This window comes from Ovis aries, chromosome 1, assembly GCF_016772045.2.
Source record: "Ovis aries strain OAR_USU_Benz2616 breed Rambouillet chromosome 1, ARS-UI_Ramb_v3.0, whole genome shotgun sequence".
NCBI lineage: Eukaryota > Metazoa > Chordata > Mammalia > Artiodactyla > Bovidae > Ovis > Ovis aries.
Window position 1 is genome coordinate 3,470,902 of NC_056054.1, and position 18,007 is coordinate 3,488,908.

The following is an 18,007-nucleotide window of genomic DNA, read 5'->3' on the forward strand; positions in this document are numbered from 1 at the left end:
AACCTGGAGAGACCAGAGCTTCTGGGCCCCCGTGGGGCTTGAGGGGTGATGCTGTCACAAAGCCCTGGCCCTGAGCGGCCTCTTCAATTGCTCTGGGCTTTTTCTATAGTGATAGAAATTAGAAGGTTTGACTCTTATTCCCAGGATCCAGGTTCTCAAGGTCTGCGGTTTTTATCTTTAAAATCTTTAAGCTATTCCTTTAGATCAAGAGCATCATGGGAAAGCGTCAGGGAACATACACCCCGGCTAATGACAACCACCACCCACCACCAACTTTCCACTTTCTCCCCTGTCTTACTCAGCGTCCTAACTGTGGAGGTCCTCTAAAATTTTATATCCTAAAACAAACACGTTTGGTATCTTGGCAGAGACAGGTGTTCAGCATAAAAGCTTAGCTCATTTCTGGTTAAAATCCTTAAAAATGAAATAAATGCTGTAAACAGCCAAACAGTAACTAATAGTACAATAGTTTTTAAGGGGGTCGGGAAACCCTCTGAGAATCTTAAAGTGAACTGATTATTTTCCCAGAAAAATGCAAGTACATAAAAAATCTTGAATACAAGTTCAAGGAGTATCACAGATGGAAAACGCTATTTTGATAGAGAGATTTGAGCCCCCAAATAATCAGGTTTTGCTCTATTTCCATCAGAAGCTCCCTTGTGGACCTCCTCATGGTGTGGAGGCTAACAGTCTTGTGAGTCCTATGCTCACATGCTCACCCCTCTCCTCCTTGAAAAAGTGTCCTCTTCTCTTGGTTTTAAGGACCTGGTCTCCTCCTGGGTCTGCTCAACAGCTGTAATTTCTGTCCCGTGTCTGCAGAGTCTATAAACAGCTCTGCACTGATACTGTTTGTGTTACATGAATCTTACTTCCTCTTGCATGAATCATGTCACAGCACAGATGAGGAATGTACAAATAGGTGGCTAAGGAGAAAGTTTCAAAATGAAAGGAAGCTCTTTGACTTCACCTTGAAACTGTAACTTTCTGGCAAGGTCACCATGTATCTGCTTTTAAGGACAATGACCACTGCTAACCCCAGAGCAACAATATACAGCTGTCCTTCAGCATCTGGGCGGGGAGTGGGGGTGGGGGGTGGGGTCGGTTTCAGGACCCCACAGACACCAGCATCTGCACACGCTCCAGTTCCTAATTCAAAATTGCCTGGCTTTTGCACACAACCCATGCGCACCTCCTGTATACACTCAGTCGTCTCCAGAGCCCCTACAACACCGCACACACTGTGAAAGCTATGCTGTTGTCATTCAGACGCAAAGTCACAAAGTCATGTCTGACTCTTCGCTATGTGAACAGTTGTAAATACAATGTCAAATGCTATGTAAATAGTTGCCAGTGCGGCAAATTCAAGCTTTGTGTTTTTGTAACTCTGGAAAATTTTCTCCTTGACTATTTTTAATCTGTGGTTGGTTGGATCATGCAGAACTTGGGGATAAGAAAGGCTAACTGTTATCACCTTTGTAGCTTTCTGTTACAAACAGCCGAATTACATGCACATTTAGTGGGAATATAAGAAGGCTAGGAGTGATATCACAACTTAGTCGTCACAGAGATTAACAGCGAGCCGTCTGCTCCATACAGCCCTTCAGTAAAATGAGAGGCTGTGTTGAGACTGAATTACCAGGGAGATGCAGCTTTAACCCAGTGGCAAATGACACTGACTCCATGTCGGAGCAAATTCCAGGAGATGGCAAAGGACAGGGAAGCCTAGCATGCTGCAGCCTATGGGGTCACAAAGAGTTGAGCACGAACGAGCCACTGAACAACAAATGACACTGCACGCTGAGTTTAACTCGCTGAGTTGTAGATCCATAAGCCAAACACATTTTCTCTGCTTAACTTCCCAAAGCACACCATGTTTTCAAGTATAATTAAGATTTTTGGAATGTTTAAGGAAGGATGTGTATTTGTGTTTATCAACCATCAAGCTGTCCGTGATGCAGAGATTTCATTACAGTTGATGAAAGGGGAGGCTGCCGAAGGCCCCGGGCTGGATAGACTCAATGTGCTCCAACTTTTTACCAGGCAGCCCACAGCAGCTTTCAAGGAGCCATGCAAAGCATCACTGCATAACAGTTACTTTAACTCGTAGTTACTTCACTGAGATTCCAACTGGATGGGAGCCTGCACTTCTGTAAGGACAGAATGTGTCTTCATGCTCCTCTCATCATACTAGCGATGAGACGGCCTGATCTAAATGGGGTGGTTTGCTGACGTGGACCCAACATGAAAAAACGATGACGTCCAGGTTGGGGAGAAAGACACATCGGAAGTGCACGTCAATCAACTCTGCGTCACAAAGAAACATCCCGCCGTTGGACACATTTTAAACAAGCATCTTGACAATGAACGAGGACTTTGAACGCAGGGGTGGGCGGGCACGGACCACGGACGCAGACTCTACCATGCAAACCCAACCGTCCTGGTTACTGACCCTCAGGCTTCCGCGGCTACCCACTGACATGCGCTCATCTTCATCAGACGCCTAGTGAAAGAAAGACGGAAACAGCCGTGAGATGCGGTAACAGACACGACGTGCCCAGCTCTCAGAGGAAACCGGCTGACCTGACACAGGGCCGGGGGAGGTCAGGCCCCTCTGGGAATCTCAGTGCCCGTGAACCCGTGCGTTCCCCAAAAGGGCTCTGTTTGTGGGAAGCATCACAGGACTGTTTCTGGATGACATGGCTTTACATTAACTTCATTAAAGTGGTGTTGTCCACTTTGCTGGTTATGTACAAATATAGAGCTTAATGCACATGCCTGCAAATTATTCATGAGCATTCAACAGCAAAGAAAGCACTAAAACTGTAATGAACATATTAATACTCGTTAAAACGCTCATAAATACTAAGGAAATTCTCAAAGTTTCCTCTCACCAAAGTCAAGTCAAAATGCTAAACGCTGAGTTCACAGTCTTTGTATAGCTAATTGTATCAGTGTTAATTTCTTAGATAAAGACACAGATCTGTAGACAGATATATATACTTATAGGAAGGTGGGCGGATAGAGAGTTAATTAATGATATTTCAGCCACTAGAACGGCCAAGCAGACTTCAGCCGAAATGCCGAGGTAACAGGAGGGAGACAGTACTAACCGACGTGTTTCTTCTGGATCTGTGAGAGTAGCGCTCACTGTCTTCCTACCAAAGCAATGAGGAGACAGCACAGAAAGGTTAGAGGCAGACAGGAGAAGCCTTAACACCGTCCAACTGCATCTCAATACAGTATTTCTGATATAAATGTCAAACAAATATTTACTTTGCTTACAGGCCTCAATTAAATCACTGGGGGAAAATGCTTTCTTCTAAAGCAGGTGGGGGTGGAGGGTGGAACTTCAGCACACAAATCATTGGGATGTTTCATTCTGGCTTTAAAAACAAGCCTGTGTTCGGTGAAAAGCAGGCTCTTACTTTTTTTTTTTTTTCCAATCAAATCTGGTGCATTTAAATCAAACTACTTCTGACATTCAAAACCTACTTACTTCTGTTCAGGAATCAGAGAAGAAACCATTTCTGGAAGAGATTCAACATGGATGCCACCCTATCTACGATGTTCTGTGCATCCTAAGATGCTTCATTTTGCGTCTGGACTTCTCTGAAGTCGGGCATATCTTATAATCAAAGTTGCTCACAATTATAATTAGCATTTTCTTTCTCAGTGGTATATAAAACACTGACACCTCTTTTAACCGTGTCTTAAGATTTGGTAAATTTATACCTATGCCATATAAGCGTTAAAATGATGGTTTACACATAACAGAGGTTGAAGTTAACTGTTTAAATAGAGGAATTGTGTGCTCTTGGTATTTCAACAACTGTTTTCTTTTATATTGTACACAGATCTCTAAGATGTAGGTAATTTCCTGTTTCCTTGGGTCATTTTATGTATAAGGGACATTTAATGGGACAGCTGCATACTGGCCTGGTTCTCAAATGCTGGAAGGATGCGATGACATCTGTGAGGCCGGTGAGCAACGTGACAGGGACAAAGGGGGTGGGGGCACTCAGGGGTGGACCGATGACCAGTGGGCGGCTCTCAGAGCCCACTCCCCTTCCAAGCCTCCCACTGTGGGGCAACATCTCCACTCAAGAGGCTTGTAGGACGGGGGGTGGTATCGTGAAGGGCAGGCCAGCTCTTAAATGACGAAGGACAGATAAGTTGTGCCAGGAAACAGGGTGAGAAGGTAAAGGAATTTTCTCCTCCAAGAACCATGGTTTCTCAGGGACAGGGCACAAGGTGAGCAGGGCCCAGCAGTGAAGGATAAAGGTCGGAAGCAGAGTGGCCAGGCAGCTGACTGCAGTTGGGAACTGAGACCATACAGCACACAGCGTCCTCTGGCTTCCGGCTAGAGCTGCTGGCTAGGCGGGCCGTTCTGGGAAGGTTCTCACGCTGGGGCGCCCTGGCCCAGCCTGAGTGTCCCCAGGGGGGATCCTGCTGAGAGGAGACCCCCCATGCTAGCCTGGGGGGCTCCAGGAGCCAGCCGCCTCACCAGACGCCTGGCCGGACCGTTTCTAAGCAGCCTTCCCGGGGGCTGTAAACAAGCAGACCAGATGGAAACATCCCCGGAAGGCAGCCTCTCAGTATTAAATTAGGGGGGGCCGGGACCTAGCTATGCAATTACAGTGTGGGAGAATGAAATCACAAACCGTTTCAAGCTTTGAAAAATCATATTGGAGGCCTACCATCCATTGCTCGATGTCGCCCCATTTTGTATCCAGCCCATAATATTTCTGTAGACAGAAGGGAAAGAAGATGAGGCAAGAAGTGACACGCGCTCTGCGTAGGACACTGTTCCGACATGCATTTCCAAGCCCCAGGGTCAAGGGAACATGCCAAGGCAAAGCGAGGAGGAACAGGCGGGGCTCTGCGAGGGGCTGCAGACCCCCACGCCACCTGTGAGCCCGGGAAGACAACCCTCCCCACCCAGGCGAGACAGGCCAGGACAAAGCACTGCTGGGGTGAGGGGAAGACCTCCGTAGAGACCAGGAATTTCGACAGGCCGGCAGGACGTCAATCCCCTCTGTCAAGCTGGTTGTGCCCTCAGAGAAAATGTACTGCAGCAATAAAGCAATGTGTGCGTGCGCTCAGTGGCACAGGCGTGTCCAGCTCTTTTCGATCCCTGTTTAAGAGAAGCCAAACTGGAGAGCCATTTCTGTGTTGCTACAACAGGGATGAGAAAACCAGAGGCAAGGGGCAGAAAGGATGTCCTGACCCCTAGATTTCTGATACACTTGCCCCAGCCATCTGATATCTATGCTAAATTTAGGCCCTCGAGAACTTCTGGGCTGTGGACATCTTTATCCTATGCTGCTAATGGCAAGATGGCCAAGCAGCCTGTTGTAGAAGTGGTCTTGATACAGGGAAAAACAAACAAACAAACAACTGTTTGGCTTTTTCTTTAGCCAATATCTCCATGCTTTCACCTCACCTATCTATTTAGCAACTGCCCAAGTTAGAATTACAATAGCAGATTCAGGATGGCTATTATTGTCACCAAAATACAGCAATTCCTAATTTAGGTGGGAACCCCGGTGGAGACTTAAATAAAGGGGCTTTGCTTTTCTCCTCACTTTTCCCTTGATTTCCAATAAAAAAACCAAGAAACTGCCATGTAAACCTCCGTATCATATAACACAGAGATGATTTTCCTTTTGCACACGAAAAACTTAGAGTTAGAGGGAAAAAACCGCGTGTGAGAAGTGCACGGCAGCCCTTGAAGTTGTCGTACAACGACCCAAACAGGCTGCTGCTGTTACGTTTGGTTTTATATTTGATTTAGTTTCTGTTTATTTTGAAAGTCGGCCAGAGTTAAAACATACGGCTCTTCAGTGGTCTCGCCCCTTTCTCTTAGGATGGTGGCAAGTAGAAAACTTGAAGAAGAAAATTAGGAGAGAACTTACCAGTGCTTTAAAAATTCAACCAATATAGAACCTGAGCAGCTAAAGTACATGAGCCAAACACTTTTCTGTAAGTTCCTTACCTTAGTCTATAAATTGAGAAGGGAAATAAAAGGGAATACTTCCCACAGTCATGCTTCAACAACAGTATAAATCAAACGCAGCAGCGTAAATTAAACACAGCAGCTTAAAGCTATTTTGCGTTCAATTCATGCTAGCCCCACTTTCACTGTCAAACTCCAGGTATAAAAACTTCGATGCCATCAACCCTCCTTTATCTCATGCCTTGACTACAAAGATAGAAAATGTGGCTTTTAAAAAGGAATGGGCCTATCGAAACTGACAAAAAGTAGATTCCAAAAGAGGTCTGTGTTATCCGTTTTTCTATGTCCGCCTTTTCCTTTTTGGCCAATTCTATACCCATATCAAATACCGCATTCTACCTGTTGCACTTTTTAAGACAAAAATAAGAACCAGTATTTAAAATCTTCCGCTGAGTTCACAGGTGGCCTTATAAACAGCTACAGTAACTCTAGCTACGCTTCCAAGCCATCCGTGGGGAGAGGACACCCCTGGCAAAGCGCGGTTAACAAGTCGTCCTGGTGTTAGTAGCAGGGGCGGCACAGCAAACTCTAGAAAGGGCACAACGCCGCACACGCAGGCTGTGAGGAGCCGGTGAGCCATGCAGAGGGAAGCGAGAGCCAGGCGGGCGCACACGTGCTCGACTTTCAGAAACAGCTTTGATTCAACACAAGAGACCCTGATGGAGACAGCCCGCGGGCTGGCAGCAAGCCTTACTGCCTCCTTCTCCTGCGCCCTGGGTCACATCTGGGTGATAATAATGGTCACCTGCTTTTCCGTGGGGGGCTCCCTGAGCTCCCTTTAGTTGTGTGTGCTGGGTGTGCATGCTGTGCTAAGTCGCCTCAGTCGTGTCTGACTCTTGGTGACCCCACGGACTGTAACCCTCCAGGCTCCTCTGTCCATGGGATTCTCCAGGCAAGAACACTGGAGTGGGTTGCTGTGCCCTCCTCCAGGGGATCTTCCCGACCCAGGGCTCGAACCCAGGTCTCTTGCATCTCCTGCATCGGCAGGTGGGTTCTTTACCACTAAGGGCCATCTGGGATGCCTGTACGGTGTGCAGACATGACCACCTGACAAGACTCTAACGGCGTATCCCTGGTAGTGAGGAGGGATATTCTTGATCCAGCACCAGATGGGAATGAGTCAAGTAGAAACGACCGGAGAGGAGTCCCTGGCTAGGTTTTAGTTGACCGTGTCCTATTCCGTCGGTTACTGTGATGGTTCTCAGCCTTGCCTTTCGCCTGTGAAATTCTGACCTGGATTCTCTACGTGTGGTTTGGAACTCTAGCCTCAGTATACAGTTCCAAGTGGACTCTGCAAAAACTAACAAAGTTCAAATAGATCCTGGCACCTTCTTAACTGGTTTCTTGACACTTTGGGGGGTAATATTTATGCAGAGTGAGGGGGGCAGGGGGAAAGGCAATTTGGAACTGCACCTGGTAAAGGAATCCAGGAACAATTTTATTGTTTTTCAAAATTAACACTGCATTTAATATTCTTATAAAGTGCCAGGTGGCTCCTGGAGGGCTAGTGAAGGCTGAGGAGACAAGTGCGGAAGGAAACGGAGATGTTACTCATTTTGTTTGTTGGGTGTACACTTCTTAGAACTCTAAATCCTGGTGAACGGGCATTTTCATTGAAGAATACCAAATGGAAATTTGGGAAATTGCTATTTGAGGCAATTCAGACTTTTCAGCCTGGAGAATCCCAGGGACGGCGGAGCCTGGTGGGCTGCCGTCTATGGGGTCGTACAGAGTCAGACACGACTGAAGTGACTTAGCAGCAGACTCTCCAGAGGTTATGATTCTAAAGAAGTCAGAAGTGGCTCCGGGTTGGGGTCTAACCAGACAGCAGCAGCAGGAGCTGGAGCCTCTGGAAATTTAAACATACTGATGTTCTGTGTTTAAAGGGCTTGCAATTTCTAACCCATGAGATTAGGTCGCCTTCTTTTGATTTTCTTAGCTGCTCTCAAAGACAACGATAACTCTTCCTTATAAACTAAATAGGTTTGTAAACTAGAAATTATTTCAATTTGTTTATGGGAAAGACTCCCTGTAAACACTTTTCTATAAATTCTCAGGGAACTGTTCGCACCCTCCTTCATTATTGCTGGATCAGGAGTCACTGAACTGGCTGTTTTTATTTTCTGTATTGGGACAGCTCAGCGCATTTATTTCTAAACCTCACTGCCTTTACAAAATATCCTTAGAAAACAGAGATGCATGTTAGCAATCTGAATATTAGGGATGGAAGGCAGGTTTGTTTTAAGCTACTGGGTTTTATTGTTATACCATCATTTTCTTTTTTTACTCAGTTTTAATTCAGTATGTAATCATCTCCATGTATGGTAATATGTACTGAAATTTTCAACACTTACTATTAATAATAAAATTACATGCAAGGATGCTCTTTCTTTTCAAATGTCTGATTCTAAATGGTTGTCCAGACTCTGAAGTGTGATTTTATTTTGTCTTAGAGTTAATTTTTTTCTTAAAGGAACAATTTTCCAATTTCTTGAGAAAAATGGAGATAGAAAAAGCATTCAGTACTCAGAAATGTGTGCTGACGGCTGCCTTTCGTGGGGGCTAACGTGAACCCCTGAGCGTTCGTGCTCAAACCAACTCGCAACTACGACAGTAAAAGCAGCAGCAGGAACTTTAGTGAGTTCTCAATCAAAGGCATTATTTCTGAAAGGTGACCAGGTCCTTGGCAAGGGAAAAAGAGTGCATGCAGACCAGAAAATAAATACGGAAGAGCCTACCTTTTGAACCTGATAGATCTTCAGAGAAGGGCAAAAGAAATCGGGAAAGAAATATAAAATCCAATTACAGAAGTAGAAAAATCAGAAAGAAAGGTTCTATAAGGACCTAGAAATATGAATAAAAGCCATATTGAAACAAAGCAAAAACTGGTAAAATGGGAATGAATAAAACTCTCTTGTAGTCTCATTGAAATAATCAGTAATTTCATAACAGATCTTACATTCTATTTTAGTTACATTGATGAAATATAGGCACGTCCACACGAGTCTATGAGAATCCTGCTATTAGTCTAATGCAAAAGTTTGTGTTAACTAATACCACTAATGGGAAAAAGAACTTCATCCTCAATATAAAATTTCTTTTCACATGACCAAAATGCAGCAAAGAAGTGCAGAAATTTAATTGGAAAGTCAGCTGGTCAAATTCACAAAGAGTTAAGAAACATTCTTTCATGTTTGGATTCATGCAGATACAGATGAGGAAAACTTCAGCCAAACAGACAGATCACGAGGGCATAACTGGAACAAATTTTGAAACGCTTATTATCATACCGGGACACACTGGTTTGCTCTAGAGGTTTCTCCTGATTTTGTAGTAATCCCTAGGTAAGTCTGAGATGCCTATTCTATCACTCAATCACTCATTCATTCTCAATTCATCCAACAAAACTAGTGAGGCATGGTCCAAGGCATCGCTACAGCTATAAGACTTCAGACCCCACGCTTCTATTCCTACAGAGGTGAGCAGATACCAATACATCCAACACCGGTACTACATTAAACGTTAGTCTCCAATAGAAATGTTGATCAGCTCAGTAACAGGAGACACGTCCTCATCATCAGATCGCCCGGTCATCACACCAGAATTTTTTTCCCATTAGTTTAGGCTCTCAGACAGAGTTAAAGTTTCACTCAGATTTCCCAAAGAACATCTGCATATTCTCCCTAATAAATCCATTAAGAAGGAGCTCATAGTCCTCTGAGACAGCCCCAAAGCATAGCCACACAGTCAGTTCTCAGCATCCGCAGGGATGAAGAGAACCTCTGAACCATTTGGCTGCAAGGCTGGGGCTGTGACCTGGATGGATCGCCAGCCTGCTCCCAGCCCCCGCGTCCTCAGGGTCTGCTAGGTCTTGCTGACGGCGGGGGTGGGGGACACTCGGCTCACCTCTCCTCTGTGGGCACTCTCCATGCTGGCCTTGGAGGGGCCCAGGCACTAGCGTGGCTTCAGCCACCACCCACCTCCGACACCCTCCGGTGGTGTCGTCAGCTTCCAGCTCTCATGAGCTCCCAGGGACCTCACTGCTCTCCCGGCATTCACAGGCTCTGTCCGCCTGCTGCCAAGCCCACCTCCGTGTCAAGGAAGGCCTTGGCCCTGCTCAGAAGCAGTGGTGTGGTAGCTCGCCACCACACAGAAAGAGGGGTCCCGTTTCTCAATTTTTATACCGAAATACCGACACTACAGGTTAAACACGGGTCTCCAAAGCATATTCATTTCCACTTCATCAACAACTTAAAATGCCAGTGGGCCAGGCTGTCAGATTGTGTAACACAGATTGTGGGGCTGGATCTAATTATAGGCAGGCCCAGAGACGTGATATGCGAAGGGGAGACCCAGGAGTATGCCTGCATGCCACCCCTGCCACTAAAAGTACGGCCCCAAACCTGAAAGCCGTCTGCCTCCTCTCTCCAGATGGGCGCACACCGTGGGCACCCCTGTGCACACCCCCCAGCCCTGGACTTGGGTCACATTAAGAATCAGCCAGACCAACAGCTGCCGTTCGTGTCTCTGTAACACACGGGTGGACACCATGGTCTGTTCCCATGATGTGCCTTGAATCAGCACCAAGGAAAAAAAAACTGGTTTTTCAAGGTGTGCTTCCGCTTGTGAACCACTGAGGATTACGTGGGTGTTTGCACTCCCGAGCTGCATGAGCCGCCAGTGTGAGCCCTGCTGGTGTTAATCCCAAGGTTAACACACTGGCGAGGCCCTTTGTTTTCACCGGTGATGACACACCTGCTTTGGAGGCAGAGGATTACAGGCTCTGCAGCTTTTTCGGTTCTAGGTTTGAATCTTGGCTTGGCCACCTTCGCAGCTTCTGTCTAATTAAGGCCTGCTTTCCTCACCTGTCAATAAAACCCGGAGAGACCCTTTTCCAGATGGTGAGGGCACCCAGTCCCAGCACCGCCACACGCCGGGGGGCTCCGGGAGGTCCCTGCCGACCCCCTGCCCCACCCCAGTCCGCTTTGACTATTAATACATATCCACGTGTTTTATCTTAAACCTTCCAAATCCCTTAGTTGAGGAAGTCGACAGAAACGGTCCCTGGCAATGTTCTCCTGCCCCAAGGACGCTGGATTTATGCGAGCGAAGCTGTCCTTGGTGTGAGTGACCGCTGGAGGGCTCACAGGTCAATACAAACCTTGGGCCAAGCCAGAGCCCCCCCTGTCCGCCCTCACCGCTGTCCAGCTCTCTGCCCACAAAGCCTCCTTGCCTGTCCTGCCTTTCTCCACTGGCAGCTTCTTCACTCGGTGTCCACACTCGCTGCTGGCCAGAGTTAGTGCCTCTGCTTCCTCCCTGACACATGCAGGGCCCCCCACTCAGGGTGTCCTTCTGCACCCAGATAATTCGCAGTGTGGGGTGCAGTCGCCAGGCACGTGGTCTGACCCCGAGAAAGGCGTGCGTTCAGCAGAGATGGCGCCCTCGCAGTCTACTTGGCCTGTCCCTGAGCTCACGGCAGGGAGAAGGGTCCTGCAGAGGAGACCCACACAGGGCTCATTTTAAAAGCTGACATTTACTGAAGGCACCTTCCAGGCAGTGAAGGTACGCTTTCCTCTGGGTCCTCGCACTCAGACCCACATGCCCTGGAAACCTGTTCCCACACGTGAAAGCATCCCTGTGGGGGCCGCATGCTAAGAACCCCCTGGTCAGCACACTGCTTTTGTGCAAGACCTTCCCCGGAACCTGAATTACAACACAGTTTCACCCTGTGACCACGTATGCGTCTCTACTGTAAGAATACAGAGTTTCAGTACAAACTGCCACATACAGAATGATAAACAAGGTCCTACTGTGTACACCACAGGGAGCTCTAATCAGATCCTATGATAAATCGCTATGGGAAGAAAAGACAAAAAAGAATATACAGATAAAACAGAATCTCTTTGCCATACAGCAGAAATTTAATACAATGTTATTAATCAACTATACCTCAATAAAATTAAAAAGAATTTTTTGAAATTCTAATGGCATCTACTAACCAACGGCACTTGTGTGTCTGACCGAGGGAGGCAAACTGTGGCATTTTTAAACCAGATTTCCCAGGTTTTAATCAAATTTTCTCTGCAAAGCCTGAGGTCCTTAGCAGTCACCAGACACCCGAGGGCAGGCCACGCCGCACAGGAGCTGGACAGGTTGCTCAAGTCCTCGGGCTCCTCTGTCCTGGGAGCGCTGTGCCTGGCGGGGGTCGGGTGGGGGAAGACTCCACAAGGTCACTCCCCTGCTGGCACCGAAGGCCCATTTAATGATACTGAGATCAAATGGCCCGGACTTAGTTTCCCATCTTTGGGTAGCAGCTGCAGTTTTGCAGCTTGAGGTATTGCAACTGCAGTGCAGGAGTTCAGCAAGAGATCACTCTGCAGAATTAATGTGGAACGGAAGGGGACTGCCCTTGACTCAAAAGAGAAAGGGGTGCTTTGCTTTTAAAAGAGGCACTTCAAATAATTTCTTACTTAGCTTAATTCCTCTTAACCTTTATTTTCTAAAACAAGAACTTCTGCCAAAGAACTTTATGAATAACAAGCTGCTCATATGATCCAGTAGGGCTGGCCAAAAACTTCGTTTGGGAGCACCCCGGGAAACTGGGATGACCTTTCTGGCCAGCCTAACATATATTTAATTTAATTCTGCCCATAATTAAGGATAGGATATATTATAATTTGGAGGATAGATATGTACACACATACTATGTAATTCACTTTCACCTTGATTTTGTAGAAATTTTCCCTTTGTGTTCTCGGTGAGAGTAACTTTCTCTTACTTTGTGAGACAAATGGTAAAATGATTTCCAGCATGGAAACCAAAGGGAGTCCCCCTGTCAGGTTCAAGGTCATCTTTCCTGAGTCCAGTGGTTTCAGGGGAGAGGGGACAGCCACAGGCCACCAAAAACACTTACTACCAGCAGAGGAGGGTGCAGTGTGGACAACCAGTCAAAGGTGGAAAAACCTGGATGAGGCAACAAAACATTGTGGAAAATCCTTCCTACAGCCCTCTTAAGGCCTTAATACAAAAAGACTGGGGGCTGGAGGAGAAGCGGGGGAAGCAGACAGAGCAGCGAGCCACCACTCCTGCTGGAGGCTGGGGAAGGCAGCCCCCGCCCCAGACACTGTGAGGAAGCTGCTGCACCAACCCCTGACGCCCCTGCCCGTGGGCTTCCGAAGCACAGGGAAGGGGCTGCCGGTGTCCTGCACTCAGGGTTTGCAAGTAGTCACTGCAGGAACAGCAACATTCTAAACAGACATCAACACCAGGCAGTCACTTAAAATCTCGGGGAGGGGAACTGCCTGGGGGTCCAGTGGCTGGGACTCGGCACTCTCACTGGCGGGGCCTGAGTTCGTCCCTGGTTGGGGAGCGGAGGTCCCATAAACTGTGGGGCGGCCGATAAATAATAATGAATAAAATTAAATCTAAAATAAATAAATAAAATCCCTAACCTAAAAACCAAGGTGGCCTCCAATGCGTACGCTTCATGTCAGCCTAGTGCCAGCTCTTGGTGTCAGGGTGATTCCTGAAGCCCAGGTGACATGTCTCAGACAGGTGACAAAGGCCCACCAAACAATGAGGCTATGCCTTCTCCCCACCTCCCAGTCCAAATACTTCTCCCTGAAGCCTCTCCTGGAAATGCCTCTTTGAATGTACTTTAACAATTAGTCTGGGTCAGGTCCAATCCCCAGAGTTTGTTTACAAAAGAATATGAGTCAGGCTCCCACCCTTGCCCTTAACCGACCTCATGGCAGGGGAGGGGCTGCAGGTGACCCCAGCCTTAAGCAGTTTCAGCTCAACTGCAGAGTTCAAATAATTAACTTGAGAATTCCGGAGGGTCTATTTCCATTTTTTAAAATGGTAAATGTGATTCTAGGTGGGAGAGGCACAGAGAAAATGTCAAACCCATGCTTCTCCGAGTAAATCAAAAGAAAAGCCCCCAAATTAAAATACTAAATTAACTCTAGAGGCAAAATATCATAAAAGCTAGAATGAACTTACAATCACATTTGTATTTCCAACAAGGAGGGAGGGCGTGGTGATCTACTTTCAAATATTTGTTTAGTCTTTGTCTGCATGTAAATGCAGGACAAGTGATGCCCAAGAAACGTGGCTGCTACCCTACTGTGGGGTCATTTCCCAGCATCCTTGCTGGCCTGAGGGGTGGCCTTTCTCTCAGGGACATCACGCCCTCCTTGGCGGCTTTCAGCTTTCCACCACTGGGACCCAGGTATGACTCCCCTGACTAAACCCCAGGGCTTGAGTTTCTAGTAACTGCCAACCTGCTTTCGCAGCCACAAGCAAGAGGTTTCCTCCTCAAGTTCAGACCTGTCCATGCCCCTCCCCCGAGTTCACTCAGAGCGGCTGACCCTGCAGCCGGGGAAGGGGCTGAGAGTTAGAGTGAGTGACTCACCCCCAGGGGAACGTGACCTCGGGAACCTGGCAGAAACTGCAGTTTCACGAGAAGCTGGAAATCTAGAGTTTTATCTGAAGCCTGACGAGTTTTAAAACACTGGTTCAACTTAGAAAATGTGACTACGTGAACCAGACCAGACTCTGAAAATCAGCTGTGAGAAGGCATCTGGCCCCCTCTCCAACACAACAACGTTCAAATCTTCCCAATAGAGGGAGCCCTCTGGGGGGGCCTGACGTGGCTGCTCCCCAGACCCCCAGAGGCCGAGGCCCACAGGAGAAGGCGGAGCCCTGGGAAAGGGACTCCTTCACCTACTGAGCTTTAAGGTCAGGGGAAAGCCCACCCCTCAAACTGCGAGTGAGAGAGCCCTCATGCCGCCCACGTGGCTTCTGGCTCCGGCTCGAGGTGGTGAAAGAAAGAAGCAAGCAGCATTAGCAGGTGTGTAAACACAATGCTACCCACTTCCCAGGAGGGCCATTTCTCCCCCTGGCTCTTTCATCCGCTGTTTATTCTGTTCCCTGTATCACTTAACGGGGCTTCAGGTCTCATGAAACCTATCACAAAGTATAAAAACCGCAAGGAAAGTATTTTCAAACGGGACTGTTTGGATAGCCTCAAAAAGTAATAATCTGTTCTTTCATGTTTTAATTCAGAGGATGGGAACTGTGGCTCCACAGTTGGAAGCAGCATCTCCTGGTTCCTTTCGGCAGGGAGGCTGGTCCGGTGCGATCCACGCAGGCAAGTGCGCTGTGCGGATCCGACAGGTCGAGTGTCCAGGACGCCGCGCCTGGACTGACCCAGACCAGAGTCACAGGAGGGACAGGGGCCTGGAAGGGACCCTCCCTGGAGCCCGCCGACCAGCCCGGCCTTACCTCCTTCTGCTGCCGCTCCAGCTCCTTCATCCTGATCTCTCGGGCCTCCGCGCGAGCCGCACGCTTTGCCGCCAACCTGGCCTCCGCCTGCAACAGACCCGGAGACTGTGTTAGGAGACGGACCAGCGGCTCCTTTCCAGGCTACAGTCAACCATGATGCTCTGGTTCGGAGGTTACCAAACACACAGTAACACAGACTCATACGTGTTAAAAAGGGCCCAGGAATCACAATACTTTCAGCAGTCAGGATTGCTCCCTCTGCTAAAAGCCAAGCGGGCGCTGTTCTGAGGGCTTCACGTACATTAAGCTGTGGGCTCATCATAGCAGCGTTGTTGCGACGATCATGTTACCACACCCAGTTAACAGGTAAGAGACCTAGCGCACAGAGAGGGCAACGCGCCCAAGGTCACACAGCCCGTCAAGTGGCAGGACTGGGCGGTCTGCATTCCTCTGGAGAGACGACAGATTAATGCAGGAACAGAGCATCAGGGCTGGACAAGACCCCAGGGTCACCGGTTCAAGTGCTCCCTTTACAGAGCAGGGAGCAGAGACCTGGAGAGGCCGCTAGACCCATCCGAGGTCACGGGGCTGGGACTCTGCCCCTGCTTCCCAGAGCTCCGGTGTGGTCACCCCTCACTGTTCCCCGATGCCTCCAGGCTCAGCACCGGAGCCTGGGCAAGCCCCACCTTCTCTCAAAGCATCTCAGACCAGAGCTGAGTGGCTCCAGCTGTTTAGAAAAATTACATTAAGACAAAACCCGCCTCCATTTAACTACTTGTCAACTTGCAGCTGATTTCGCCCTATTCTGTTTAAAAGCTTTCTAAAATGCTTGACCAGGACTAACCAGTGCCGTGGGACCTGGCACTTGAACCCTGTTTCCTGTTCTACAAATCTCGAGCTTATGCATTGCTGCAGGGGATAGACCCGCCCAGTGAGCTAAAGGAAGGTGCCAGGATCCAGGTTTCCTGCTGTTAAAGCAAATCCGTTTTCCTTTCCACTTAAATTTTTATGGGAATTCACTTGTAATGTTTCCAGCAGTTCTGACCCAGCTTTCACTGCTCCTTAGCTCATCCTAAAATGAGGCCACTGAGACGGCTGGCCTGCTTCTGGTGTGGTCACTGGGTCCAGCTAGCTGTGAGGTGGCCCGAGTCCTCTTGTCCAAATTTGAGGGTGGGGCGCCCTGCACCCCAGACTCCCATGGGGATAGTGGGTCCTGATGTCCACGGTGCCCCTCACTTCCACCCTATAATTATATTGCATGTATGTGTGTGTTAGTCGCTCAGTTGTGTCCAACTTTTTGCGACCCCATGGACTGCAGCCCGCCAGGCTCCTCTGTCCATGGGAGTCTCCAGGCAAGAGTCAGTTGCCATTTCCTTCTCTAAATTATATTGCATAGCACTACAAATTCATCTTCCTTCTAAACGCTAATCTAAGTTGAAGACTGACCTTAGTTGGCCTGCCACAGATTGGCTGGCTAATGTCTTTACAGGGAATTTATTCTATAACCTGCTTTGTCCATGTGGTTTTTTGATCGACCTACCCAAGTCCAAGTCCTTCAAATCAACGACGTCACGGATCACAGCTGCCTCAGAATTTTGATACCTCGTTGCCATTTTCAGCTTTCTAAACCATGTTACACTGCGTGATGAGGCAAACTAGAGAGCCGGGGTGCTATGTGATGGGGGGATGGAGGGAGGGGAGGCCCAACAGGCTGACACCTGGCCACGCGGAGTCCCCACAGCCCCATGGATGGGCCAGCAAGAGATCTGCACCCACGCTGAGTGCAGCAGCCTCTGCAGCCCTGCCTGGGGAGCTGTGGGCTCCAGATCTGTTGGCTCAGGGTCTAGGCCAGTGGAGAACCAGGCAGTCAGAGCCCATCAGCTGGGAGGAGGGCGGTTGGGAAAAAGAGAAAGGAAGCCAAGGAGGAAGAGAAGGGGGATGAGGAGTGAGGATATAAGAAAGAGGCCAGGGGCTGGAGAAGAAGGGGCTGCCGGCGGGGGACAGCGAGAGAGGTGAGCCGCGGGCAGGACTCCAGGTGGTCCCCGAGATGCCCGTCACGGGTGTACACGCTGCACACAGGCCTCACCCCTGAGTGTGGGCAGAGTACTGTCCAACGGATGTCACTCTGGGACTGGGTTACACCACACTGCAGAGACAAATGCCCCAGTGAGCAAGGTCCCCTCATCTGCTGACTTGAGTTCTGGGTGGGCCTGACCTCACCAGGGGAGGCCTGGAAAGGTGGGTCTAGAGATCAGAGTCTCCTGCCCGTGAGGGGCCATGCGACAAGGAGTGTGGGGGCCTCTGAGAGCTGAGAAAGGCCCCAGCGGACGGGAAGGTGGCACCCTGGTCCCATACCAGCAGGACGAGACCACCACCAACACCCATGGGAGCTGGGCTCAGGACCCTGCACTCCAGAAAGGATGCAGCCTGGCCAACACCCTGACAGCAGCCTCTTTGAGACCATGAGCAGAGGACCCGGGAGGCTGCGGCCAGACTCCTGACCCTCAGAATCTGTGAGCTGATAAACGTGTGCTGTTTCAAGCTGCCATGCTTGTGGGCATTGGTTAAACAGAACTGGCCCAAGGCGGTGAGGCCTGGATGACTCCTGCTCACACAGCGTGGAAGCCTCTGTGATCCAAGGGAGCCCGAGCCCTTGGTCACCCAGCTCTTCCCCGGCCTGTCTGTCCTGCCCCGCTCGGGACAGGA

At 48.8% G+C, this 18,007-nt stretch overlaps 1 protein-coding gene across 50 annotated transcripts in view; it reads right to left on the reverse strand.

Annotated features, from left to right (window-relative positions):
* The window catches only part of LRRFIP1 (LRR binding FLII interacting protein 1), a 159,357-nt gene that overhangs the window by 56,849 nt on the left and 84,501 nt on the right, over positions 1-18,007 (reverse strand). For 32 of the 50 annotated variants that reach the window (XM_060399079.1, XM_042244631.1, XM_027967226.2 and 29 more), the window contains exons 2-6: positions 15,302-15,388; positions 8,755-8,772; positions 4,698-4,745; positions 3,111-3,155; positions 2,450-2,500 (exon numbers count right to left, since the gene is read on the reverse strand). In XM_060399079.1, coding sequence (XP_060255062.1) covers positions 2,450-2,500; positions 3,111-3,155; positions 4,698-4,745; positions 8,755-8,772; positions 15,302-15,388 — 249 coding nt within the window. The remainder of the gene's footprint in view (positions 1-2,449; positions 2,501-3,110; positions 3,156-4,697; positions 4,746-8,754; positions 8,773-15,301; positions 15,389-18,007) is intronic. The other 18 variants (XM_004001766.5, XM_060398988.1, XM_042244589.2 and 15 more) reach the window with 2 other exon arrangements.